Source organism: Amblyomma americanum, chromosome 3 (genome assembly GCF_052857255.1).
Source record: "Amblyomma americanum isolate KBUSLIRL-KWMA chromosome 3, ASM5285725v1, whole genome shotgun sequence".
Taxonomy (NCBI): Eukaryota; Metazoa; Arthropoda; class Arachnida; order Ixodida; family Ixodidae; genus Amblyomma; species Amblyomma americanum.
Window position 1 is genome coordinate 149222066 of NC_135499.1, and position 27844 is coordinate 149249909.

At 44.9% G+C, this 27844-nt stretch overlaps 1 protein-coding gene across 1 annotated transcript in view; it reads left to right on the forward strand.

Moving 5' to 3' along the window:
• Nucleotides 1-21978, forward strand: part of LOC144123382 (calcitonin gene-related peptide type 1 receptor-like) — a 44363-nt gene extending 22385 nt beyond the window's left edge. Inside the window, exons 9-15 of the mRNA XM_077656224.1 lie at nucleotides 1503-1563; nucleotides 3577-3643; nucleotides 7325-7410; nucleotides 11686-11821; nucleotides 15303-15344; nucleotides 17167-17387; nucleotides 21044-21978. Of these exons, the coding sequence (XP_077512350.1) occupies nucleotides 1503-1563; nucleotides 3577-3643; nucleotides 7325-7410; nucleotides 11686-11821; nucleotides 15303-15344; nucleotides 17167-17274 (500 nt within the window). The 3' untranslated portion in view covers nucleotides 17275-17387; nucleotides 21044-21978. The remainder of the gene's footprint in view (nucleotides 1-1502; nucleotides 1564-3576; nucleotides 3644-7324; nucleotides 7411-11685; nucleotides 11822-15302; nucleotides 15345-17166; nucleotides 17388-21043) is intronic.
• Nucleotides 21979-27844: the final 5866 nt, after the last annotated feature.

The window sequence follows — 27844 nt, forward strand, 5'->3', positions numbered from 1 at the left end:
AAGCCCTCAAGGGCCCTTGAGGTATCTATAATAAAAAAAAATTCAAGAGCACACTAAATGAATCTGGGGCTATCTACTACATCGTGTTCCATAGGTTACAGTGTTAGTAAACTGCGTACAAGGGCAACAACGTCAATTAACTAATTTGCTGTTTCAAGGAAACACATATCCTGCAATGATGTATTTGTAAACTGTCAAGGAAATGTCACGACAACATGTGACTGAGTTTATGAGTATTTTTGCTGTTAACACTGTCGCCAGCTTCTACCTAAGCACGAGCAGCTCGCGCATGCATTGTTCCTAAATGTCTACATGATATTAGTGGCTGTGCGTTAAGGCTAAATTAAACCATTTTCTTACCTGCACATGCGGCAGCACCCTTTCGTAGCTAGCATGTAGAGATTCCCTGTAACATTCATATTGTACAGTAATCAAATATGCTAAATGCACTTAAAATTCTCATCACGTGATTTGCAGTAAGGAAGACTTCACTTATTTCCAAAGCCCACATGGCTTAGCATAACTTTTTATCTGCTCATTTTCCGCAAAACATCGATCTTGGTGGAGGTTTAACAAATCCTAAGGCTGTTTAACACAGCTTTCTTAGTAGCTTTAAAACTTCTGAACGTAAAGCAGTTATGGTGTCTTATACCAAAGCGCTGTTTTTGACCTATGTAAACCGCGTGCTATGTTAAAACTTGAAGGATTAGCGGCATCTAGATGATCTCAAGACCACGCGAAAAGAACAAGGACAAAAGAGGCACAAGAACACAACAGGATAGGTCCTGTTGTGCAGGACAGGTCCTGTGTTGTGTTCTTGTGCCTCTTTTGTCCTTGTTCTTTTCGCGCCGTCCTGACATCATCTAGATGCTATGCACCAACTAGCCCAAACCAAAGTACTTCTTGATTAGCGGCACCTTGATTCTTGACAATTCTTATGCATCACAGGGAAGGCAGCCCTCATTGAGACTCTGTTCGTGAGAATTGCATGCAGCATGCAGTGGGCTCAGTTCTCTTGCTGAGAGACAGTCTTTTCACCGACCTCCTTTCAGTTCATCCCCACAAGTTAACACCACAAGCAGCCAAACTACGAGTTTTTTTACGCAACTTTTCATTGTGACTTGACTACTTTTGGCGCTTTGAATGTCCGCAGCCTGAAATTAACATGGTGCCGCCATACGTATATCGCGCTCAATGTGAGCTGCAACGCACAAGATGTGGTAGGAGCTTAGGTAACTAATTAGTGCAAAGCCAGGGTTCTCGCAAAATTATCCATTTATCTGGCGATGGAAACGACATAGTGTACGGAATGTTTGCACATGTTTGGGGCTCTCTATGACAGCGCATTGATTATGCTAGAAAGCGGAAAGTGCAGCTACATCACTGCGGCAACGTTGCATACTATGTTGAGCGCTCGTACGCAAGTGTATCCCTTTGCTTTTTAATCTCCATGGCACAGAGAAAAATATTCAGGACGTAATTGTTCAATTTTGTACTTACAGCCTGCCCCGCCATTTTTGTTGGCATCAGCGCCAGTCTCCGAGCCTTGCGGTTGGGCCACCCGTAAGTTGATGCTGACATATTTTCCTTTAAAATTTTTGTTCCTTCTCAAAATTACTGGTTACTTCTTAACTTACTATATGCTTCTCCGAAGCGTGTCATCTGTGTATGACTTTTATTCTCAACTAACGTAGGCCTCGTCGGCTTTTGGTTCTTGAGAGGGCATTTGTTCTATCGCTAGGAACCTATTAAAATTATTGCTTTGAAGGCTTACCTTGTTTCCGAAAGCAAAACTGCGTAAGCAAAATTTCTTTTCGGCTTCGATTCCTGAGGCCAAGCTGCATCGCTATTCACTTTCAAACAATCACGGATTCTTTTTTGGTACTAACCTCACAAGTTGAAGTAGGGGCCACGAAAAGCAGCTTTATATTACATACAGTTTGCAACCAATAAATGTTTCTGCTCGCGAATAATCCTAAAAAGGGGAATGAAAAGTTAAATTATCTATCTTTTAGCAGAACACAAATTGAATGGGTTTCCTTCTCAGCTCTTTTAATTGCACAAAAATTGAAGTGGATAGCGGCACAGCACTTTTGCTGTTTTAGTAATGGTCGTTGCACTGGAAATCAAAAAGTTGCCACGTTTCACACTTTACTCGTTCTTGTTGTTGTTTCTTTTAATTTGCTGTAAGAGATTTGCTCTCTCGCTACTGAGTCGAAGTTTTCGTAACTTTTTTTTTTATCTTCAATATGACTGACCACCCATTTCGCTACCTGTGTTTCGATACTTGTCGAGTGCTATTTCCCTCTTGTGGTTCACGTCCTGTAGCCATGCGCATAAGGTGATCCTGCTCAGGATATCTTAGGAAAGTTGCCAACATTTCATATGTTCATATTGGGCAGTTTCTGATATACCGCTACCTGTATGGATTCATCGGAAGACAGAGGACGGGGTTAGCGAATGAGTGCTTATTCACCATCTACCTTCGTGGACAGCCTTGCTCCAGCTCATAGATATTCCATTGTATGCCCTCAATCCGCTACAACTATTTTTCTTGTTTAAGTTACAAGCCTCAATTTTACCTTCTAAATCTTGGATTCACAATCAAAGGGCTTTTTTTACGCCCTTGTGCGTGAACGGCGAATATTCTGACCAGCCCTGAAATATTTACGGCCGCTTTAAATTATGCCATTATATGTTTTGGAGTGTTTCACTAGTGGGTTCTGAGAAAGAGCACCGATATCATAGCATTTGTTTCCTGCTGCTAGACAATAAAAAATCTCCTTTGCCTTGCACTACGTGTAAATACATAAATAAATGTACCGCTGGAGTCTTTATGCAACTTCCGCTTGCCAATAACTGAAAGAGAAAAACGCTGGAATAATGTGAAGATCATTACGGTTGCCAGCCTCGCCCATTTGTGACGATGTGGGTAGGCGCATATCACACCTGTGGCGCAGGTGAACATGTGTAACAGTAGTGCTGTACCGAATCAGGCATTTGAATCCCTGGGCTGGAGAAACGAATACCTGATAGGCACACAGGTGGTTTTGTTTAAGGCGGTTTAACGTCCCAAAGTGACTCAGGCTATGAGAGACGCCGTAGTGAAGGGCTCCGGAAATTTCGACCACCTGGGGTTCTTTAACGTGCACTGACGTCGCACAGTACACGGGCCTCTAGAATTTCGCCTCCATCGAAATTCAACCGCCGCGGCCGGGATCGAACCCGCGTCTTTCGGGCGAGCAGCCGAGCGCCATAACCACTGAGCCACTGCGGCGGCTGATAAGCACATGAGGGACGTGGTGCCTAGTATCTATGGCGGGTGTGTTCATGTCTTCATGTAACAAGCAAAACCTTCTTCGTGGCGTAGTGGTAAGCTGGCGTGCCACACACCGCTGGCATTCGTATGGACGTTTGGGAACAGCAAGCCGTTGACATTCTGCTCTTTGCCAAGGTGGAGTTTTCGTTTTACTAGCAATCCTCAAAGGCTGCAATATGTGCACGTTTTTTAAACGTTTAAAACATCTAATCATCACCATTTTAACGAATCTAAATAACTTTCTTTCGATGGCACAGCTGCTGGATGGACAATTTGGAAGGCTACAACTGGATCACGCTGGCTCCTGGCCTCTTCTGCCTCTTTGTAAGATTTTGTTTTCATTTCAGTCCAAAAGAAGCGTACATACAACGCACCCATTTCCAGGTCTATGTCTTGAAATGTGTTGCAATATGAGCCGCCGCTGTATTTATCATTTATCCAAGGATGAGCGGGATCTTGACCAATTAGGAGTGTTGCATAACACTGCCTTCTTGAAAAGATTTGTCTACTTTACGATGAATGGTATTTTGGGCTTGAGCGTGTAGGAAAGCAAAGAGGAAGGAAAGAACCTAATGTATATGCATTACTCCCCCTTGCATGACTCGCTCCTTCTCCTCACTTTCCTTTCAGACTTCCGATGTTTCAAAGTCAAAGCAAAGTCAAAGCATTCTTTATTCTCGAAAGCACGGGGCATTATATTAAAAATATTTCGACGGATAGCTGTGTGGTTAGTGAAACGTTTGAATGCAAAATACAGTAAAGTACACCAGGCAGGCGTTGTACAAGAGAATCAATCTGCGACTAAATTCACTTACACCCTTAAAGTTTATACGCTAGCAAACCCACTATCTTTGAAACAGCAATTAGTATTTAAACATAGCTTTTCGGATTCAGCCGATACCGACTACGCTTAGACATATATTGCAGGAATGCGACTCTGGCTGTGTTGAATGCTTCGGAGGATACTTTCCAAACATGAAAAGCTCAATGCTAAGAGTGCTCATAGAATACATCATATTTGATGATCTCAACTTCATGCTTTTATAACACTCAAAGGCACCAGTTTTACAATATTTAAATGGTAAGGCGTTTTCTGCAGAACAAATTTACCTAATATTTTAGCAGGAACCAAAATTGCGATTGTAGCACTCCTTCCACTGCTTTTTTTCTGATTTCACTTCAAGAAACGAAATATCGGAGACAACTTTATACACACTTGCTCCTTATACAAAGCTTTTTATTTGTAAAGGGATGCAATTAACTGAGCCCAAAAGGGTAGTATACCGTTCAAATTAAAAAAAAAAATTGACTGGCAGTTTAGCATTGCTAAGCATGAACTATTGTGCGACAGAATAGTTTTTTGCAAGTGGACACCACAGTCACATTATGGACGCCCAGTGGACGCAACCGTCACCGCCACACCGCCACCGCCCCAATTTCATTCAATTTACGTAATTTTAGTTCTTTATTGAATCTTCCTCTACTAGGATAAAATCAATTAAGAGTAAGTAGCGCCCCGTGTCTTGCTTTGAGCGTCGATTTGCATGCCGAGGATATCGTCAATATTCTTGTTTAAGCGCTCCATAAAGTTCTTTGTCTATCAGTACTAGGTGACTGTCGGCTTCTAGTGCCGGATCTCTTGCATTAACTTCGCCATAGATGTTAATAGTTTGTTCCATGTGAAAATTAGTAAACGGTGAAAGGCTAGATAAGCGTAGGATACTTTTTGCACGAAGTCGATTTGCTTGCTTCGGCCTTCAACACCGGGTTGCTGGCATGGGATATGACTCTTGAACCTATTTTTCCTCTGAGTTTCCCACAAAGCTTTCGTCGCTGTGCGTGTCGATTTCGGCTCTTCAGTAAAGGGCTCAAAGGAACGTGCCGACATAAGGTGCCGTCGAATTCCTCTGAAGACTTCTCATCTACGTCATGCTTCCGATAGCTTCGTCAGGGGATTTACAATTCGTGAAAAGTGTTTGACAAAGCGCTCATAAGACGCCTTCGATCCAAGATATTATAGAATGGGTTCTCCGTCTCCGTAAAATAGCGATTTCGAGATAGCGGTTGCCTTCAGCGGACTCGAATGTATGCTGGTCTTGTGATTAATGTATCCTGGAAACAGGAGGTTATTTAGGGGAACAAGTGAACAGCTGGATTCAAAGTTACTCGAGAAGACTTTGCTGCAATGACCATTGTCCCAGGTTTTATACTCTCACCGCCCAGGTATGAAGCGCAAATGATAGTCAGCAGACAAAACAAATGTCCTCTCTGAGGCTTTCAAACACTGATTCATACCTACTGGAATTACTGCTGGTGCCGACCAACTTCCAATTGAAAATTCTTAAACAAGGATAACAGCTGCATCCTATTTGATTAAGCAGTTTATTTGCCAATGTTTATATAATGGGCTTTATTTATTTATTTCTATTTGTAACATTCTTTCAGACACAAACGGCTTGCATTTGGCATCAGCCGATTCACTAACACCTTCGCTTTTTTAATAAAAGGGGCAAAGTAAGAGCCGCTGTGTGGTATCCTCCTTTCGTGGCCGGAGATATACGTCCCTTTCTTAATTTTGTTGATATTCAGACGGTAACCGACGCAGAACCATGCGCTGGTGTGTTTCTTGTTGTTACACGTTGTTAATTCCAGATGCTTTCTTAGGATTCTAAAATCTCGCGCAGCCCTTGGCTCACAAGGAGGGCCATCTGGCGTTGCACATTGATCTTTGTGAGATTTCGACAAGTTTTGATTTACTGCTTCTCTGTAGATCGCCACTCAAAGTTATTGCGTGTGGTGCAGTTTTCAGGGGACCACGGTTGTGTTGAACTTCTTCACGCTAGACATAAATATGTATCGCTGCATGGGGGTCATTTGATGTAGATAGAGCTCTTGAGGATAACCTCGAGTATTTTTTCATGCAAGTTTCTTCTTTGGTGATCACACTCGAGTTGATTGCAGTGACGTTTAGCAATACTAGCGAAATCGGGCGCCCAAGCGCTTTCCTTCGTAAAACGAAACGATAAGGGATTCATCGGGGTTTCAGCGGACGTCACTCGTCTAATCAGATGCGGCTCCTTTAATTGCCAACAAAGCAGTTTACCTTCTCCTTTTCAGTTATGTCTGGCGGAGGGATAGGCTGAATGTGTGACGTCATCTACGTTTGTAATGAGGGTTCTATCAGGCATTTTAAGCATGTCAATAGCCGTTGCTCCGCTCTCTCCTTTCAGCCAACTCTGGTGGAAGTCTTTATGTGTTTAATTAAAACGGGGTCTGTGCCCCCATGGCGATGCCATGGTTGTTGTATGAAGTCTGAATGGACTCCGAATAATTGTATGAAGTCTGAAGCCTGAATGGATTACGTCGGACTCTCCAGCCAGTGGTAGCTTTCATACTAAAAAATTAAGAACCCATTCAATGCTTGCGGAGACATTGCATAAACGTGGTCATACATACCTGCTAGTGAAAATTAAACGGTAGTGCTAACAGTGCGCCTTCGACACAACGAGTCAATATCAAGTTTTCAAAGTGTAAGTACTTATCGCCGAAGCTGCAGCAGCAGCTCGTGCCCTTTAAACAATCCCACTCCTTCACACGTGCCACTTACTGCGCACACTCCGTCGACTGCTGGCGCCACCACATCCCTGGTCGTTCTTTCTTTTTTTTTCTCTTTGCTACTGTTTTGCGATAAAAATCGCCGTAGTAAGAGTGATGGCAATATACTCAGTTTGCTAAGACAGATTTACAGAGACATTTCTATGGAGACCTATTGCGCTAAAGCACATAACTAAATTTCGAGTAAATATTGTGGTGCTGTGTTAAAACGTAATTTTCGCTGCAAGCGTTATTCAGGAAAGATTGTAACTTGGGCTGGTAGACACATATTACAAAAAGGTAGCGCCCCTGTGTCATTCTATGCCCATGTCTGTTCGTGGCTTTCTGCGGGCTGGGTCGTTACCCTATACTAAAACTTTGTTTCCCGTTTCTCTCTTCTTTTTTTTTCAGGCCAACTTCGTCTTCCTCTGTAACATAACCCGGGTCCTTGTCACGAAGCTCAGGAGTGCCCACACAACGGAGCCAAGCCAGTTTCGGTGAGTTTCGCGAAACGTTGCCTCCTTGAAATACATTTGCATGCACAAGACATGGGCTCGATATCCAAGAGAGCAATGCCGCAACAAACGTGAGAAAAGAGTGCTTTTTGGGCAATGAAAACTTGAGGTAAAGTATTTACGAAGAATCTGTTTTTTTTTTTGTTTTCGTAGTTCCGAGGATTATTTGATGTCCAGTACTGAGTTTCGCCTGTCGCAATCGACGTTTCAACGCGCGCGAAGGACGCTGACACTAGCTCCAATCCAAAGTTGCACAATACTGAACTCGTGCAGCCCGTTGATACGATGACCTTTTCAGAAACTACACTACTCACCGCTGACCGAGTCGCCATGCTGTGTGTAACTTGCAAAAGTTAGCAGCTAATTCTTACCGAATAGCGCTTTCTGAGCCAACGTGCTGGCTAATAATCGCAAATACTTTAAACAACAGCCGAGAGACGAGAAATAGAATGAATTTGTCATCCTGCTCATGCGACCTAACATTTTTATTTCTTTTAAATATACGCACATGCACCAATGCTCGACAAAGTGCAAGAGACTCACCTGGTTTTTGACTAGCCATTGGAAACTTGCTCTTTAGTGCACCACAGCTGCAAGAGCCAATTGACCGTCCCAATTTTTACAACAAAAAGTAGTAAATACTAGACACGTTCAATTACTTAAGTTATCGGCATTTGGTATTTTAGTTACCTGAGGATTTAAACAATTTCTTCTCACATAAAAGTTTCCAAAGTGTACTTCTACATGAACACATTGATTTTTTTTAGACGTGAGCAGGGCTAGGGCATTCTCGACACCAGTGCGCCAGTCGGCTTGCAGCCTTACAATAAGGGCGGCTATAATGCCTCACCAGCCTTTTAGATCGGATCTCGCGCTGTCGTCCTTTTAGCTGTTTGCCAAAATGACACAAGGCTGAGCGTTTGGTTCATCGAGGGGATCACCAACGTAGTGCGCTAATAGCGCTGGTATTAACCGCCTTCATTTTTCTATGGTGACGTGCACAGAAAGGTGCCCTGTTCACTTAAGTCCATCAGCGGTCGCGATGTATGTGCATTGCCGCGAAAGATTTTAACGCTATAGCGTTAAGGAGCTCAGGTCACAGAAATGCCGTCATCGGAGTCGTTGGCCGAGAGCGAAAAAACTCCAGAGAAGCTACCAAGGAGGCAGGCGGGCCACCTAAGTCACGTGACCTTGTAGCGTCATAACAACCTTCCCACCGAATTGTGAGCAAACTCACCACCCTGGCAGGTGGAAGTTCAATTAATGATTGGTCGCCAGAGGTTGCTCGGGAAGAGAAACCTGGGCTACACAAGGCCCACCGGTGGCAGCACTTGCCATCGCAGGGCAGTGGCGCATCGCTTAACCGCTGCACCACTGCGCCAGGAGGGGTATGAGGAGGACTCCCAGGGATCTATGAATGTTAAGGAGAGAAGGACCAATTCTGGATATATGGGCGTTAATCTATTAAAACTATCACACTGCACCCTTACCCTTAAGGAGCAGCTTAAGTGTCACCTCCAATTTTTTAATGTTTATTTGCTCTTCCTCAAATCCGCCGGCTCGAGTTATTGTCAGGCTGTGACAAGAGAAGCGACCAAGCTTATCTAGAATGATTGCAGCTACGCGCTAGGGCTTCTGCATTGTTCGAGGTGGTCGTGGTGATTTTTGCTGCGTATCCCTAGCGTTCTTTGGCCAGCTTCAAATTCAGTGCGGGCAAAAGCAGCGGATATACTGTTCTTCGAAGACCGCCGAGCACATTTGTTGCTATCGCCGCCAACGTTATTTGTTTGCACAAGTACGCCCAATAAAGAGTTCATTTATAAACCGCGTCAATCGGTTCGTCCATTGCCAATGCCGTTCTATAAGTGATGTATCCTTGTAACTAACGAATTTAAAACATTTATTGACCACATCGCGCTGTCTACCAATATGAGCACTTTGAAGTCGATAGCGTTAAAGCTCCAGTTCTGCAGGAAATCCGGCGTCCGTTTTGAGTGCAAAAGCAGGAACCCCATGTGCCAGCTAAGTGATGTGACTGTGTGACATCGTGGCGGTGTGACATCGGTGGCAGTTAAGTTAATGGTTGGCCGCGAGCAGTTGATCGGGGAGAGCAACGTGGGTATCTCAAGCCCCACCGGAGGCAGAGTTTGGTACAGCCATCTACCAGAGCAGTGGCGCATCGGTTTGCCACTCCATCACTGCGCCAAGAGTGGAATGAAGAGAACCAGCTATCTATGAATATCAAGTAGAGGATGACTGTGTCCTCGAAGTGATAGGCTACGCCGACCCCAAGCCGCTGAAGGGACGCATTAATATTATCGTATCATACCTTTAAAGCGTATGTGAAGTGGTTCCTCGAGGTTTTATTAAGCCTAAGAATGGTGAGCTCACTGAGCATTCCCGTCAGTGATGGTTTGTGAAAAAAAAAAAACAGTGTTCCTTAACTTTCCAGGTTTTCCAGTGCTATATTCGTTTCACGGTACTTGTCTTAAGTATTCTGACTGAGCTTTTGTGTCCATGATGCCGTCTGTTTCGCAGATTAACGTGCGAAGTACATCTGCTCATTGCAGTTAAGGGTTGCTTAATCCTGTATTTCGACTAATGCGTCCCTTTGTAAACGCAATAGCACTAGGCTTCCCGTTTCGCAGAAAATGTGACGTCATCGTTGGTGGCGGCGTGAGCGAAAAATCTAGATTTGCTGCGTTTTTATGGAGGAAAAACGCTAAGGCGCCCGTGTGCTGTGCGATGTCAATGCACGTTAAAGGTCCCCAGGTGGTCGAAATTATTCCGGAGCCCTCCACAACGGCACCTCTTTCTTCCTTTCTTCTTTCACTCCCTCCGTTACCCTTCCCTTACGGCGCGGTTCAGGTGTCCAACGATATATGAGACAGATACTGCGCCATTTCCTTTCCCCCCCAAAAACCAATAATATTATTATTGAAAAGGTGGCCACCTCAGACGTGAAGCGGCGGATTCGAAGAGTTTTTCAAACATTAAGAAACAGATCATCAGAAGTTCGAAGAATGATTCAAACGTCATTAGGACACGCGGGTATGTCAAGTAAATGAATTGCACTGAAAAGAAGATTAGTGTAAAAAAGAAGGTTAGTGTAATTAGTCGGACATCGAACCCCCCCTCCTCCTTGTGTTGCGAGCCAGGGACACAACTCATGTGACAAGCAGGCACGTTCGTACAGATTGGTTAAAGCGGGGCTTTCTATCTGTGTCGTATGGTACTTGATATGTTGAGGAAACAGTGTCCGTGCCTCCCTGTGCAAGAAGAGCCGCTGCCGGCACCCATTAACGCTATCGCATCATACCCTTTAATGCGGATCTTAAAACTTTCCGCCAAACTGTTTTCATTGTAGACGCAATACAACATTTTTCTACTTTTCCGCGTTTTTAGTCCTTACAGACGTTTTGAAACTTGCATGTTTTTTATTGGACTATGATTTCGGCTTGATTGTATTGTGGGACAAACACGCTCGCTGTCGCAGTATTCTAGATTTTGCAGCTTAAAGAACTATATACATCAAATTTTGTTTTTGTGTTTTCTTGTTTCAAACAATTCGTTACACATTGGTGTACATAAAACTACTCGTGGTATCCGCCTGCGGCTGCTAAATAATTCATAACTGAATCAAAATTCAATTTGTTCTTCACGTTATTTCAGTTTAGGTTCCATCAACCGAGAGATGCCTGTGACGTGTAGTTCAACTTTAGGTCACATGAGGCACAAAAAAAACGGCAATATAACTGCTGATACGCCGTTTGTTGTAATTCTAGCTCTTGAAGCTGGCTTATTTAAGTGCTGTAGTAAGTAAATACTACGTATTAGCATGTATATTTCAATTTTTTTGTACCTCATGCGACCTAATGTTCAACTGCATGTCACAGCCAACGTTCCGTTGATAAAAACGAAACAGCATGAGGGAAGAAATTCAATATTAAATTACTTACCGGCCGTAGGCGAATATCTCGTGCTGGTACACCTAATCTAATGTCTGACGCATCATTTCAAAAAAGAAAACCTCCAATTAAATTATTGTCTATATTCCTTTATAGCTCGCCTTTCGAACAAGCCGAATTCGCACATTCTGATCTTGAAATTTCTTCGAATATATGAAAATTTAGCCTTTATTAACGATCCAACTGTTAAAGTAGCTCTTTTGTACAGACATCATTCTGATTTTTTTTGCGTATTTGTCCTGCAATTATGTTGTAATGAATGGTTTCATATTTCCCGCTTTGTTTGCAGGAAAGCGGTTCGAGCCGTACTGGTGCTGTTCCCGCTTTTCGGCATGCACTTTCTGATGACGGTGTATCGAAGCCCAGCCAACTGCGGGGCCTGGGAGGTCTACCAGTACATCAGCAAGGCGTCAGACGGTCTTCAGGTGCGCCACAACACTGCTCTTTGTCAGCGTTGTTTCAGATATACCTCCAACAAGACCTTTGGGGTTGTCTGTACTTTATTAGCCTCCTTTTGCGTACTATCGGACCCAGAAGTCTCCCGGGCTCCCGGGCCTCAATCAAGGAATATAAACTTGGTATCAATCGGTGGCGTTAGACCACTCCTATAAGGATTAGAGGCTGACTCGCGAGCTTTAATGCGTGGTAGTGAAATTACGTTATTGCTGGAAAATCCAACGCCTCTGCTCCAAGGTCGCTTTCCGCGCGTCCTGGTGACTTTTGGCCCCCATGGTACTTTCTATTCGGATGTGTGCACATTTGTGTGGTTATAAGCAGCTCTTTCAAAAAATACAAAATTTGTTGGGAGTTGCCACTCGTCTTGTCTTTCGTGTTTGGTTGTTATTTTCTTGCGCCAACTGGCTTTTTTTCTGCTAAGACTGCTTCTACTTGGACTTACCGAAGCTTCTTCCCTTTTGGTTGAGCTTGTTAGCGACTATTTGCAGGAGAATAATGATACTAAGATGCGTATTCTTCCGTTCCTGGAGTGGAAAGCGCTCCCTTTAGAAGAGGGCAGCTGTGAAAAGGTCAACGACAAAGATAAGACAGAAGGAAGAGGTTTACACTACCCCTGAATATTGTAGTATTACCATGCATGCATCAGCTATACCTCAGCTCTTTAACCTGTTAACAAAGCTGGAAGTGCGACTTAATTTTTACCCTACTTACTCTTCATCGCCACGGTTCCAACGTAGCATGTCTCTTTAGACGAAAGTGTGAACCTGGCCTCGGGTGTGATCGTATAAACATTTATGATACTCAGTTTAGGTAACCAGTGCTCGAAGTTCACTAATATTAAACTGAAAAGACAACTACGTTGCGTAAACGCAATACAAACTTGTAAACAGATTTCGCAAGAAAACGGGAGCTTTACAACCATCAGTTACAACCATCAGGCCTCGTATTGCCATCGCTAGTACGATCGTTTATATAAAACCTACAGACGAGTACAGTATTTAATGAGCACCCAGTAGATTTATACCGACGATGATACTATGCTTTTCTCTGCTGCATGTCCTAATGATCTGATCGCTAAAGCAAACAACTCATTAGCACGTCTACGTGACTGGGGAATGGTTACTGAATTAGAAATAAACACGTCCAAGACAACGGCAATAGTTTTTCCTCGTAAAAAGAACAGCATTTCTATTAATAGAGACTTGCTGTTAGGTAACACAAAATAGAGATACTCCGCGCTTTCAAGACTCTTGGTGTAGTTTTTAATGCTATGGCTTTTGATATGCTACATGTGGTATGATCACGCGGAAAACGCTATTTTCAAGGTTTCAAGTGTCGTAGGACTTACGAACATTATAAGGAGATGTTGCCAATAAAGGCAAAGATTATTCTTTACAGTACGTTATTTGGCTTGACATAAGCTATGCTCATTAAGTCTGGTGGAATACTCCTGCTACACTGCAACTAATACTTCGAATAAAAGTGCTTATACTGCAAAAAAAAAGAACGTTGAGACACGTTTTCAATGTTCCACGAGATCACCCATCTTTGCCTCTATACTAAAAATTTGTGATCATAAAACTCATTGTGTACCCATACCACCTACTTTTAAATTATAAAAAAGATGTCATAGGAAACATAAATTTTGTTTCTTCCTTAGCTTCTTTGTCAAAGTAAACACCTTGGCATGATACACTTAGTCAGGAAATTTAGAATATGTACAGTATGGTACACTGTTAAAGGGAACATGCGGTCGCGTGAAGTTGACTTTCCGCTAGGCGCTGCTGCGGAAAGCCGGAAAGAATGCCGAGCTGATTATGGTACGGAGTTTTTTTCAGCATAATGTCCCCGTGCATGGATCTCATTTTTTCACACCCACAACGCATCGATTACCTCTTCTCGCTGCTGAATTGGCTTTTTCCATTCTGTGGTCGCGTTTCGTGCGAAATAAGCTACATTTTCTCCGGACTAGATTATCCACGTGTGAGTGACTGTTCATACGCCACTCAACGCGTACAGTACACGATGTTTCTTTTTGTTTCATGCTCAATTGTATTAGTGGTGCTATTTTTCGTTTCTTTCTCTCTTTTTCTTCTATTCCGCACGCCTGTCATGACGGCGATTATTTTCTATGTAATGAAAATTAAAATTTTCTGTTGTGTCGTCCGCTGAACTCTGCCTTAGTCGAAGAAATCATAATAATTGGTTTTTTTGGGGGGAAAGAAGATGGCGCATTATCTGTCTCATATATCGTTGGACACCTGAACCGCGCCGTAAGGGAAGGGATAAAGGAGGCAGTGAAAGAAGAAAGAAAGAATAGGTGCCGTAGTGGAGGGCTCCGGAATAATTTCGACCACCTGGGGATCTTTAACGTGCACTGACATCGCACAGCACTCAGGCGCCTTAGCGTTTTTCCTCCATAAAAACGCAGCCGCCGCGGTCGCGTTCGAACCCGGGAACTCCGGATCAGAAGTCGAGCGCCCTAACCACTGAGCCACCGCGGCGGGGCATTTTATATTTGGGGGCGGTAACTAGTCAAGCTGTCCAGCTTTTTTTCCCCACATTCGCCCATCATGTTAATGGAAAATAAGGCTATTGTTATTATTCTTCAGAAACCAATTTCTGATAATTCCTTTTCTACTGTATGAACTGAACTCCCAGAGAGAGCTTAATGTTTGTAGTATTTGAAAAAGGAATACTGCCTTAACATATCTGTTTCTCAATCACAAAACACAAGACCAAGATGAAAAGAAAAAGGTATGTTAATATCTCAAGCCCACATTGTTAATTCCAGGCTACTTCCCGCAACAGCACAGCTTGGCAACGTTGCAGAAGTTGCTGCAGGAATATATGCTGATGAATTAGAAAAGTGCTGTTTGCTGTCTTAAGTTTCATGGTGAGCAGACTTACAAGGGATTATGCAAAGGTAATCTGAACTGAGTGCAGTTCTAAGCTGCAGCTGTAATCGTTAGGGATGCTGTATTTCGCTAACGCAACGAGGGCGCTTTCGAGGCCCTGACTTTGTAAGATATATCCCTGGAAACCGGGAATAACCATGTGCTAGAACTGTTAAATACTGATTAAAGCTGCGCGCAAACAGCGAATACGAAGTTCACAAATTTAGTCTGTATTGTGAACCCGGAAAATGGTACAGAGCGTCCATGGGTGACTGAGAAGCGGTGCAAGGCACAAAAGATTACAATTTTAGGTATACAATTACTTGAGGACCATTTACAACCTAAAGCTAGTGGCCAGTATCCAGCTGAAACTTTAAAGTATTTCACATCGGGAGGGCTAAAATTTTCGCAGTTTCTATCGTTCAAAACTCCGCGATAAAGTACAGACGACATAGCTCGTTGCACGTTCATCGCAGCGAGGCTTATATGTGACTTTCTGGTCGCCTTCAGTGCTTGTTCTTCCTGGCATTCTGACTGTTAATTTTTTTTTCAGGGATTTTTCGTAGCTGTGATATTCTGCTACCTCAATGGCGAGGTAAGTGAGACGTTCGGAAGATCTGAATTAATGATCGATAGAAGCTTGAAAAACAAGTTTTCATGACACTCCTTTGTAATTTTTAACTATGGCCTTCAGTTGACTTCCAATAACAATTCGAAATGCAAAATACCTGCAGTTTCTTGCCACTGGACTTAAATATAGTCGAAACAGTGCGAAGGTGCTTGCTGTAAAAACGCAGCTAAAATAAATATCAGGAAAACATGCGAAGTAGCGCCCCAAACATTTTATTTTGTACCAAGATAGAGTTGTACGCATGTTATACGGCAGCCTCTTAGCTGCAGTGTCTTTGTTACTGAAAAAATTAAAATTTATTGTTAATCCGCTTTAATATACCACAAGTGGAGACTCATGCGCAAAGCTGTCATCCTGCCGCACTTATCCGGGATTTGTAATTGCCACCAACAAATTCCTTAAATTGTCATTTATATCAAAAAATATCCTCTCAGGCGAAAATGTCCAAGAAACAACAATATATCATCAGCATCGCAAAATTCTAAAATCTATCTGCAACTTTACAACTCGCAGATTAGGTTATCGAAAAAGTGGGAAATAAATGTTTTCGAGACCCTCATAATTTAGCGTGGCAGTTTACTTAATTAAGTGAATATAAATAGTGCACAGCTTACAGTTCTTTATGTTGTTTTATGTGTATTTCGTACGCACTTGTTTCGAACTTAGAATATGAACTCGGCTTCGTGATTTAGGGCGTATGAAGGGTGCAAGTAGGACGTGTGTAGGAGCGTACCCTGCTACAGCGCCCTGTTCTCTAAATGTACTCAGACTGCAACACGCGCCGTACAAAGCACGAACCACATACTAAAAAACTTTACGTATGGCTCGAAACAATCAGAATAATAACACTGAACGAAGATCCGACTACACACAGCTTCACTGTTGAGTTGTGAATCCGAGGACTGAAAAATACGAAACGTCTGTAAAAGTGCTCCTGTGAAACATTGCTAAATGGTAGTGGTCTGAATGTTGCTATGTTTCGACCACAGCAGATGTTATGAATTGAGTAGTTTTAATCGTTCTCTGTTTCTAAAGCTTTTCTGCTTAATGCCGGGCTAGATGCACAGTATTTAAGAAGCAGCGTCTGGATTTTTTTTCGTTTTTATTATTCTAGCGTTGCATGACTCATTCTTCTCAGCATGTCATAATTGTGGGCTTTTATTTATTTATTCTTTACTTAGTTATAGATACTCCTGCCCCACATTTTGGGATTTAGCAGGTTATGAAAAAAACAAATATCAAACGCGCAATAAAATAGCTTACTTTTATGAAGATCTTTAACCGGAGAAAAAAGACCAGAATACGCCGAGAGCATCGCTTGCGCTAAAAGGCGCCTTTTTTTTAATTTTCAAGCTGCCGTTCGTATAATGTTCCCTGTCTCCATTCCGTCTACAAACCATCAGCTAGAAAATCTATTAGCTTCCGCTCTTCAAACATGCAGTAGCTTTCTCAATATCCAGTGAACGAGCCCTTCGGAAGTATTAACTGCTGCTGATTAGCAACAGTAGCATTTATCGACGTTTTGTGCGCTGAATCGTGAGGAACTAACCTCTTACCTTTTTTAGCACAAACAGCGCCTGTTTGTGCTAGTCCTTCGTCTTGTGTCCCGTTCGTGTTGCGCTGAGAGCGAAAATGAACACTTACCAACTCGCCCAAATTTCCGCCTTGCTGAACCTCTTACTCAACTTCACACATCTTTGCCATCTTTTGAACGGGGAGCACTGTAGCCAAAAAGTCAATACATTCGCAGCCTATGTTCTTCTCGCACGGTTCCGTTTCCGAGCAGGTACAAGGCCAAATCACGCGGTCCATCGAACTCGTGAAACTGGAGTCGTCGCTGGCCAGGGCGAGCGACCGAAGGCGTTCGACACGAACCCAGGTCCTAGCTTGCTGAGGCCGGAGACCTCAGCGATGCCCTTTCCCCCACCCCGTCACCTATAAGGTCCCGGTGTTCGTGCACCGGCAAAGCGTGCCTGCCTGAACATCCCTCTCGTTCTGCTGTGCCTCGTAAGTATAGAGTGCTCTGTTCTGTATCCCTCTCAAGACATAGATACTCCCTATCTTAGGGTCCGGCCCTCTTTACAGACAGAAGCGGTTGTAAAGCTGTTCCTCTGAATTGGTGACAGTAGCCCGTCGCTCCCCGAAGCGAAATGAAAAAACAAAACATTTCCGAGCGGCATTTTAATCACCGGCAGCACAAATCGAGCAACTGTGTTTGCCACTGCGTTAGAAAATTTGGTTCTCGCCACAGCCTACCGGCAGGTCCATGCACACCTGCTTTTGCGGTCGAAAATGCAAGAAATTAAGTGAATAATGATACATGCACAGGAATTATTCGTTTTTAAACACAGGTCTAGGTGAAGACTAATTTGCGTGCCCTCTAAACTATACAAAGTCAGGCACTTCGCACATGCCTGGGTCTCTCTCCCAGCGCATCAACAGTTGCTACCATTGCAATCGCCCAGGACTACCCACTCTCGACGGATATAGCCCTTGACACCCTGCGGATCCACATACGGCATCTAACAAGGATTCTCCAGCACCACCTCGTGTCAGTGGCGGATCAAAGACCACACGCCGCGTTTTCAAAGGTTATAGCAGCCCATCAGTCGTCCATCCCATCACAGTTCACCCCAGCAGCACGGCCTTCTTCTGCACTGTGGTGTCTGCCGGAGCCATACGTGCGCCTTACAATTTCGGGCATAACGAAAAAATCGAACTTATCGACAACAGCCATTTAACAGTTGACACTCTACCTACTCCACGCCGCATATAGTGACCGACCTCATGTATATACAGATGGTTCGGTCTCAGGGAAAAGGTCAACCTACGCCGTGGTCATTCCTGCGAGACAGACCAGTATTATGAAGCAAACTTCGCATCGGACAACCTCTACCAGGTCAGAATTGGCCGCTCTTCGTGCGGCTGTGCAATAAATCGGTGCACAAACACCCCCACAAATGGGCTGTGTTCTGTGACTCAAAAGCAGCCTTACAGTGTCTTAATTCTGCTTTACGCCATGGCGATCACGATCAACTCATAGCTGAATTAAGACATCTCCAACACCAGGCGCAGGAAGAGGGTCATGACATCATCTTCCAGTGAATGCCGGGACACTGCGACATTGTCGGAAACGACGCAGCTGACGCTGCAGCTCGAGCAGCTCACGGCAGTGCCATCATTGTCCAGGTATCGTTGACAAGGGCCGACGCAGCAAGACATCTGCGAATGCTTGACTGAAAAGAGATTTTAGCGTCATGGTCTTCTTTTGGCAACTCCACATGTCGTCTGCACCGCTCGACCCCTTACTCCGACTCAGTCCTCCGTCCGGCCTCTCCCGCTGCGATTCTACGCTGTTGTGTCGCATGTGGCTGGGAGTGGCGTTCACAAATGCCTACTCCCACTTAATGGCAATGGCAGACTCTCCTGCGTGTGAGATCTGTGGGTGCGACGAAACTATAGAACACCTTCTTTGTAACTGCCCTCGGTTTCAGCGTGAGCGTGCACTCCTGGCTGCAACACTCCGCCCCTTAGACCCTCGGCCCTTTACTGAAGCCAAGATTCTGGGTCCTCGGAGTAAGCCTAAATCACAGAGGACAGCTTTGAAGGCACTTTTCAAGTTCTTGAACGACTCAGGACTCAGTGCAAGGTTGTGAACTATCAGTGTGTGTCCTGTGTACCCTGCAAGTAATGGCCAACAGACATGTGGAAAAGCGATCATCTCCCTTTGTTCTCTCCCCTTTATATCTCTCCCTCCATTCCCCTTCCCACGTGTAGGGTAGCATACCGGGTGCTGCCTAGTTAACCTCCCTGCCAGTCCGTTTGTATTTCTCTCTCCCTCTCGAAACAAAGGTTGTTCTGTCATCTGGTGCACGGAGAAGTCGAGACAGTCACTTACTGGGGTTTCCTACCCTTGGCCTGGGGCGTAAGCGTGAGCGGGGACAAGATCAAGCTGAGCGTGATGCCAAGCTTAAAACATGATACACCTCGTGGGAAAGCCAACCACCGGCGTCAGCTTCTCGCTGTTATGATTCAAGTCAAGCCGCAAGCTTATTTTCCACAAACCCGAACACCAGTGCCGCAATCGAGCCCTTATGAATTCGTAATCCATGGATTGAAGTCCAATGCGCGGCAGATGCATTTTCCAGTGACCTCAGTTGGTCCCTGCAGTCATCTACGCCTACACGCTGTTCGCTGTTTGTGTAGTAGTGGTATCACGTATGGTGTTTAACGTCCCAAAGGTGCGCATGCGCTACGAGAGACGCCGCAGCGGTAGCCCCTGATAACTTCCATCCACACAGCTTTAACGCACAACTTCGGGCAGTCATCATCATCATCACCAGCAGCAGCAGCAGCCCTACTACACCCACTGCAGGGCAAATGCCTCTCCCATGTCTCTCCAATTAACCCTATCCTTTGCCAGCTGCATCCACCCTTTGCCTGCAAACTTCTTAATCTCATCCGCCCATCTAACCTTCTGCCACCCCCTGCTACGCTTACTTTCTCTTGGAACCCACTCCGTTACCCTTCAAGACTAGCGGTTATCTTGCCTTCGCATTACATGCCCTGCCCAAGCCCATTTCTTTCTCTTGATTTCGACTATGATGTCATTAACCCGTGTTTGTTCCCTCACCCACTCTGCCCGCTTCCGATCTCTTAACGTTTCACCTATCATTTTTCTTTCCATGGCTCACTGCGTTGTCCTTAACTTAAGCTGAACTCTTTTCGTTAGCCTCCACGTTTCTGCCCCGTAGGTGAGTACCGGTAAGATTATGCTGTTGTACACTTTCCTCTTGAGGGAAATTGGTAAACTGCCACTCATGATCTGCGAGAATTTGCCATATGCGCTCCACCCCATTCTTATCCTTCTAGTTATCTCCATCTCATGATCCGGATTAGCTGTCACTACCTGCCCTAAGTAGACGTATTCCGGCACAATTTCTAGGCGTTTAACATTTCGCATTCATGAAAATCCGGCTGTCACTGTTGGGATTCAACTCTGCGTCCTTTGGGCTCTGCTGCTGAATATCATATATCCATCAAGCCAACGGGGCGCATTTATTTCTTGTCCGATTCACCAACTAGACTTCACATAATTGGCGCCGCTGTAAATGATTCAACTTACGACATCTTTGTGCAAATGGTTAGAAACTTATCAACGAGGCTTAACCTAAAGCTCTGTTTGCTGCTGCTTCTACAGGCACCCAGTACTAATGCCCAAATAAGGATTTTAATAAATTCTGCCTATTAGCGACGTCGAATAACCACTGTCTATAGATCACTACCCCAAACATTTCGCGACATTTTTCGGTGCTCGTATTGTGTTTTTTTTTTGTTATTTTCCGGCCTTCAACACTTTCCTGCGCTTTTGGTTACGATGTGTTTATGTTGATGTGTACTGGGACTATGTATCCGTAGTATGTTCTGTAGGCATGGACAAAGGCTGGGCTGCAAGCTCAAGTTACAGGTGACCTAATATACATTAGCCCCCTTTGCAACTCTCAATGTTTTCAGAGAGTGTGCCCTGCTCTTTGTAGCGACACAACACAAAATTTCAAGCAATGCGGCAATGGTGGCTAGTTGGTTTTTCATCTTTAGGTTGTTGACACCCTGAACGTCAAAATTTCAATCTCTTTTTCTTTGTTAATTCTCTGTCTTCGCAGATTGTGTATTGTTTAAACCGTGACTACGACAACCGGCGACAGCGGCATGGTTTGCCGACCATAAAGGTGCACAGCAGTGGCGTCGCCTCTGCTGTCCAAGCGAGCTTTATCGGACGTCAGGCTTCTACACCTGAAACTTCTATCCATCAGGACTGGTGCGGGTGCACCTACCTACGACATCGTCTTTGAAGTGGAGGCCAGGAAGTGACTGCGGCCCCGTATCAATGAGTGGTGGTGCCGTCATCAGAGGACTACCAGGCGATTTCTGCCGCCTTCTGATTGATCTCTCCGCAGAACTGGCCCACGAAACAACACCATCAACAAAAAGAGAATGCTCAGAAAATGTCCCGAGCACACCTTTGGAAAGCAAGTTATAGCTGCTCGGTTACCTACCCTCGTGTGGGCAACAATGATCTCATTATTTACGTCGCACACTGCTGATATCATTCCTAACGGCCGTCGCGAACTGCTGTGAGGTGACAGTTGTGAAGCGCCGGACTTTTGAAAACCTGTCTTCCCTGCATCACAGGGGAGCTTCTGCTTTTGTGGTGCGGTGCGTGTGAACTACAGTTGAAAAGCGTTTTTATCGACAAATAAGTGACGCTGCTAGCAGTGAACACCGTGTGAGTGTTTTTTGGTACGGCTCTCCCCCTTCTTTAATCTCGAGGGCGGCTTGATGCGTGCGTCTTTGTTTTGGAGTACTGAAAAGAAAAAAAAAGTGACTGAAAAGTGTGCACGTCAACGAAGCTGTTATGTGTTGAATTTCCAGCCCCAAACCTTGATGGTAAATTGTTGTCTTTTGTAAATTAACAGTTTTTATTTTCCTTATGAGCCTTTCCTGCCAAAACTCAACTGCTCATTATTGAGGATGTGCGTATAGTTAGCGCGTTATCATTTGTTTCTGCACCATTAAAACAGCATTCCACTTCACAGAACTCCTCCACTGTGTCCTTACTTTCAATGCCAAAACCAGTGACTGACTTTCAGAGTGTGGTACTACAGTCGTGATATTTGATTCGCGCCATCTGAAATGAGGCCGAGGTAATATGCGCGTTGAGAATTACAGATCACCACGATCAGCCTTCAATCGACTTCATACTATGCGCTAAACCTGGCATCATTCAGGATGTGGCCGTCCTCGGAAAGGTGCGTTGTAGCGACCACAAAATGGTAAGGTCTCGAATTAGCTTAGACTTGAAGAGGGAACGGAAGAAGCTAGTGAAGAGGAAGACCATTAACGAGTTAGCTGTAGGAGGGAAAGCACCGGAGTTAGAGATAGCGCTGCAAAACAGATATTCGACTTTAACTGAGGAAGACGATCTTGATGTTCATACAATGCACGATAATCTGACATCAATAATTACGGAGTGCGCAGTAGAAGTATGCGGTTGGACAGTTCGACAGGATTCCGGAAACCTATCACAGGTGACGAAAGGTCTGATTCAGAAGCGCCAAAGCATGAGGGTGTCTAACCCTCCCGACAGAATAGAACTAACAGAGCTATCAAAGTTAATAAATAAGCGCTAGGTAGCCGACGTAAGGAAGTTTAATATGAAGAGAATCGAGCATGCTCTAAAAAACGGAGGTAGCCTAAAAGCAGTGAAGAGGAAACTAGGCATAGGTAAAACCAAATGTATGCATTAAGAGACAAGCAGGGCAATGTAATTATCAATATGGATAAGATAGTTAACGTAGTCGAAGAGTTCTACACAGGCCTGTACAGTAGCCAATGTAATCAGATCGTTAATGACAAAGACAGCAGTGCGCAGCAATGCGTCATCCCGCCAGTAACGAAAGATGAAGTAAAGAAAGCCTTAGAAGCAATGAAAAGAGGGAAAGCAGCTGGGAGGATCAGGTAACAGCAGATCTGTTGAAGGATGGAGGGGACATCGTGCTAGAAAAACTGGCCACCCTGTATACGCAATGCCTTATGACCTCGACTGTACCAGAAGCTTGGAAGAATGCAAACATTATCTTAATTCATAAGAAGGGAGACGCCAAGGACTTGAAAAATTACAGGGCGATCAGTTTACTATCCGTTGCCTACAAAGTATTTACTAAGGTAATCGCTAATAGAGTCAGGGCAACCTTAGACTTCAATCAACCACATGATCAGGCAGGCTTTCGTAAAGGACATTCCACAGTACATCATATTCGCACTGTCAATCAGGTGATAGAGAAATGCGCAGAATATAACCAACCTCTATATATAGCTTTCATTGATTACGAGAAAGCATTTGACTCAGTGGAAACCTCAGCAGTCATGCAGGCATTGCGTAATCAGGGGGTAGAAGAGCTTTATGTCAAAATACTGGAAGATAAATATAGCAACTGCACAGCTACTGTAGTCCTCCATAATGTCAGTAATAAAATTCCAATAAGGAAGGGCGTCAGGCAAGGAGACACGATCTCGCCAATGCTGTTCACCGCATGTTTAGAGGAGGTATTCCGAGGCCTGGATTGGGAACAGTTGGGAATAATAATAAATGAAGAATACCTAAATGATCTCCGATTCACTGATGACATTGCCTTGTTGAGTCACTCAAGAGGTGAACTGCAAATCATGATCAATGAGTTAGACAGGCAGAGCAGAACGATGGGTCTAAAAATTAACATGCAGAAAACCAAGGTAATGTTCAACAGCCTAGCAAGGGGACAACAGTTCACAATTGGAAGCGAGAGCCTGGAAGTTGTGATGGAATACGTCTACTTAGGGCAGGTAGTGACCGCTGACCAGGGTCATGAGAGAGAGATAACTAGAAGGAGAAGAATGGAGTGGAGCGCATATGGCAAGTTCTCGCAGATTGTGAGTGGCAGCTTACCAATTTCCCTCAAGAGAAAAGTGTACAACAGCTTTATCTTAGCGGTACTCACCTAGAGGGCAGAAACGTGGAGGGTAACGAAAAGAGTTCAAATTACTTAAGGGCAACGCAGCGAGCCATGGAAAGAAAAATGATAGGTATAACGTTAAGAGACCGGAAGCGGGCAGATCGGGTGAGGGAACAAACACGGGTTAATGACATCCTAGCCGAAATCAAGAGAAAGGAATGGGCTTGGGCAGGGCATGTAATGCGACGGCAAGATAATCGCTGGTCCTTAAGGGTAACGGAGCGGATTCCAAGAGAAAGTAAGCGTAGCAGGGGGCGGCAGAAGGTTAGCTGGGCGGATGAGATTAAGAAGTTTGTAGGCAAGGGGTGGATGCAGCTGGCAAAGGGTGGCTGCAGTGGGCGTAGCCTAACTGCGCCCACTGCAGGACAAAGGCATCTCCCATATCTCTCCAAGCTGGCCTCTGCCAGCTGCAGTCGCCCTATCCCCGCAAAGTTCTTAATCTTATCCACCCCTAACTTTCTGTGGCCCCCTGCTTTGCTCTCCTTCCCTTGGAATCAAGTCGTTATCTTGCTTTCGTATTACATGCCCTCGCCTAGCCTATTTCTCTCTCTTGGCTTCGACTAGGATGTCATTAACCCGTGCTTGATCACTGACCCACTCCGCCCTCTTCCTGTCTCTTAAGGTTACAGCTATCATTATTCTTTTCTTTCAACAGCTCGCTGTTTTCGTTAGACTTCACGTTTCTGTCCCTTTGGTGGGTACCAGTAAAATGCAGCTGTCATATACTTTTGTCTTGACGGATGTTGGCGAACGGCCAGTCATCATTATCGACTACCATCCAAATGTGCTCCACCCCATTCTTATTCTTCTAGTTATTTCACTTTCGTGATCCTGATCTGCGGTTACTACCTGCTCTAAGTACAAATCGTTCTCTTTTAGCAACTTGGACTCGTCAGAAGAGCATCTTATCTTCGATACATGATCAAGGTTCCATTACGGAACATGACTTCTGCGCTGGTTCCTCAGAATACTCTAAACACGTCTTTATGAGAGGGAAAGGCGAAGCGCATTCGGGGAACCCCGGTAACGAGGCCACCTATAGCTTAGCCCGAGGTCTGGTACACCAAGCACAGGCGGTGAGTGCATGAGCACGTTCAGTGAGCTGACTCAGGCTCACCGAGCCGAGAGACAGCTATACCCACCGCCACATCACTTACTTGACAATTGCCACCAAACCCTATGGCGCCGCCTTCCGACGCGAACCCTACAATCCCTCCTTATACTAGGCATCGCTGCCACCAAACGATCAGCAACCCCTCTTGAAGCCGCTGCAACCACCCCACCGCCACCTTCGCCTACATTCTATTGCCCGGCAGACGAGGCCTGAGCACCTCCAGCTTGTGGGACTGGGAGATCTTTCTACGCTCTGAGGATCCGGTCCGGCAGAAGACTGCCACGGACCGGGCTGCCGGCGTCGTGGACCGTAGGAACATGAACGCTTGAGTGTAGGGGGTCGTGCGGGACCCAGGAGCCTGTGTGTCCCAAACACTTGTGTTAAAAAAATTCAGGAGGGCACTTTGTTGACCTTAAGTGCGGTGAGGCGAAATCCTTTAGCGCAGTGTTGCTGCTTGTGTCGCTGATGAGTGGTTAAAGTGTTAAGTAAACAATTAGTTGTGAATCTTAAATTCTGGAGACACTGGAGGGCATAAGATAGGCATCTGTCTGATTCGACGCCTTTCCGCATTCTCTAGCTTCCTTACGCTAGACAAAGAGAAATACAGCGCAGTCTCTTCAAAAATTCGATTCTTGCTGAGGCGTCAATAGCCAAGTTTTTTGTTTCTAGTTTAAATAAGTCCCATTTTTCCAAAGCTGAGAGATCACCGCCTGACCATGTCTCCTTCAGGCAAGTAGGTACAGCACATTTGACGATTTCATCTAACATGCAGACAGCTATTCAACATCCAAAGCACCCATCGAGGATGGAGTATGGGCCGTCTTTACTTCCCTATCTGAAGAGACACCATGCAGTGATCACTGAAGAATATGGGCCGCAACTAGGAATCAAAAACTCTGGCTAACATGTCTGCTGAAACGTAAATCCTGTCAAGCCGAGTACTAGAGGAACAGTGAAAAGGAGTGAAATGAATGTTGTCTTCCTTATCTTTCCAAACATCCGCAAGGTTGTATTCGCATGCCAAATGAGTACATAAAGCAGCACTAGGGCATAACGCTTACTTAACACTGCTCGGTCTTCAGCCCTACAAACACAACTGAAATCATCCAACACCATGATTATACGATACGAGCACAAATGGTCGACTAGCGACAGGAAAAATAGCCTTCTAACGCTGCTTTACAGGGGCATAAACAAAAATAAATGGATGTGCGCAATGCACACATCCACGCTGCCGGTGAAGGCATGGCTTCATGCTAATTAGATGCTTGGGCATACACGATGCATGGGCGTTAGATGGTGCTTCCATGATCTGAGTGACCACGTTCCCTTCCTTTTGGACTAAAATTGCGCAAGGTTGGAAGCTCATGGAGACGACGACATCAAGAGCACTGCGGGAGACCTCGGCAATTTAACAGGTGGGATGTTAGAGTTCGGCGATGGCTTAATGGTGTAATGCATATCGGTCAGCGAAACTGACCCGTTCGCGCCACTGAGGGTTCGGAATTCCGCTCGTGGCGGTAAGGCCTTTAAGGATCTTTCTATTGCTTTAACCTCATACCTCGTCTGCCAATGAGCAATTTTTATCCGATGAGGCTTTAAGTGCTGTCGCAATAAAATATGAATTCGCCTCCGCAGTAACTGATGGCATAGCCTGCCAGATCATTTTTCCATCTACACCCACCTTCTTACCTCTGAATGCCTGCCTGTACAGCACATTGGTATTATATATATGTTATGTATGTACAGGAAGTCGGCGCGCTGCGCAGGTCTTGCAGAACGGATGCGGCCCAAAGCGTTTTCTCAAAACGTTGCTTATTATGCCACAGGCAAAACTGGTTTGAATATAAAGCGCCTCTTCAAGCTCAGTTCAAAACTTTCCTCCTTAATTTTAACACTCGACGGTTACTTTCATAAGCTCCAAGTAAACAGTGCGACCTCCCGCAACTCCGGCCCACCCGCCGACCACGCACACGACCGACCTGCGTGGTCGCTGCAAACCAGCTTCCCAAGCTCTTTGTGCGTCGCTCGAGCAGCAACCTTTCAAATCCTCTAGATGGTGTTGGCTCGGTGCCCAAAAGCTAGAAAGCGGCAAAGGCCAATTCACACGACGGACGAAATCAGTTTCGTCCAGGTGTGGGCGCTGCACCACCTGACCCGACGTCACTGGCTCTTCCTCGTCCACGGATGGCGCACGCTTCGCAAGGGAAAAATGGGCGCGCGGGTTGCACACTGCCGCCTGAGCTGCAGCCTGCTTTGCTTTCAGAAGTTCAACTCCTGAGAGTGCACCCTCGTCCTCGACGGAGCTCCCTGAATAAACTCAATTACATGCATTTTCGCTTATTTCCTCTTTTACTATGATGGGGACACTTTTGTACGATTGCGCAAACCAGCGATACAGGTTAGCGATGCGCCGGTGAAATTAAAAATGCAGTCATGGGTAGAAAGTAATGAAATACTCGGAGAGGTTTAGAACGGTTCCAGAAGGGGTAGGCGCTTATATGATAGCCTGATCATGCTTACGCAATTCATAGAAATAGCTAAGGCGGAAAACAGACCTCTGTATTCAGCCTTCCTGGACAAATAGCGGTGCATACGACAACGTGAACAGGGAACTCCTGTGGAACATATTAAATGTTGAATGTATCGGTCATGAGGTAATTGATTTTCGACAGGAAATTTATCGAGAAAATAAAGTTGAAATAACATGGTAAGGAATTCAGATTACGACAACTGTCGAGGTACACAAAAGGTTAAGGCAAAGTTGTCCTCTATCACCGCTGCTGTTCATGCTTTAT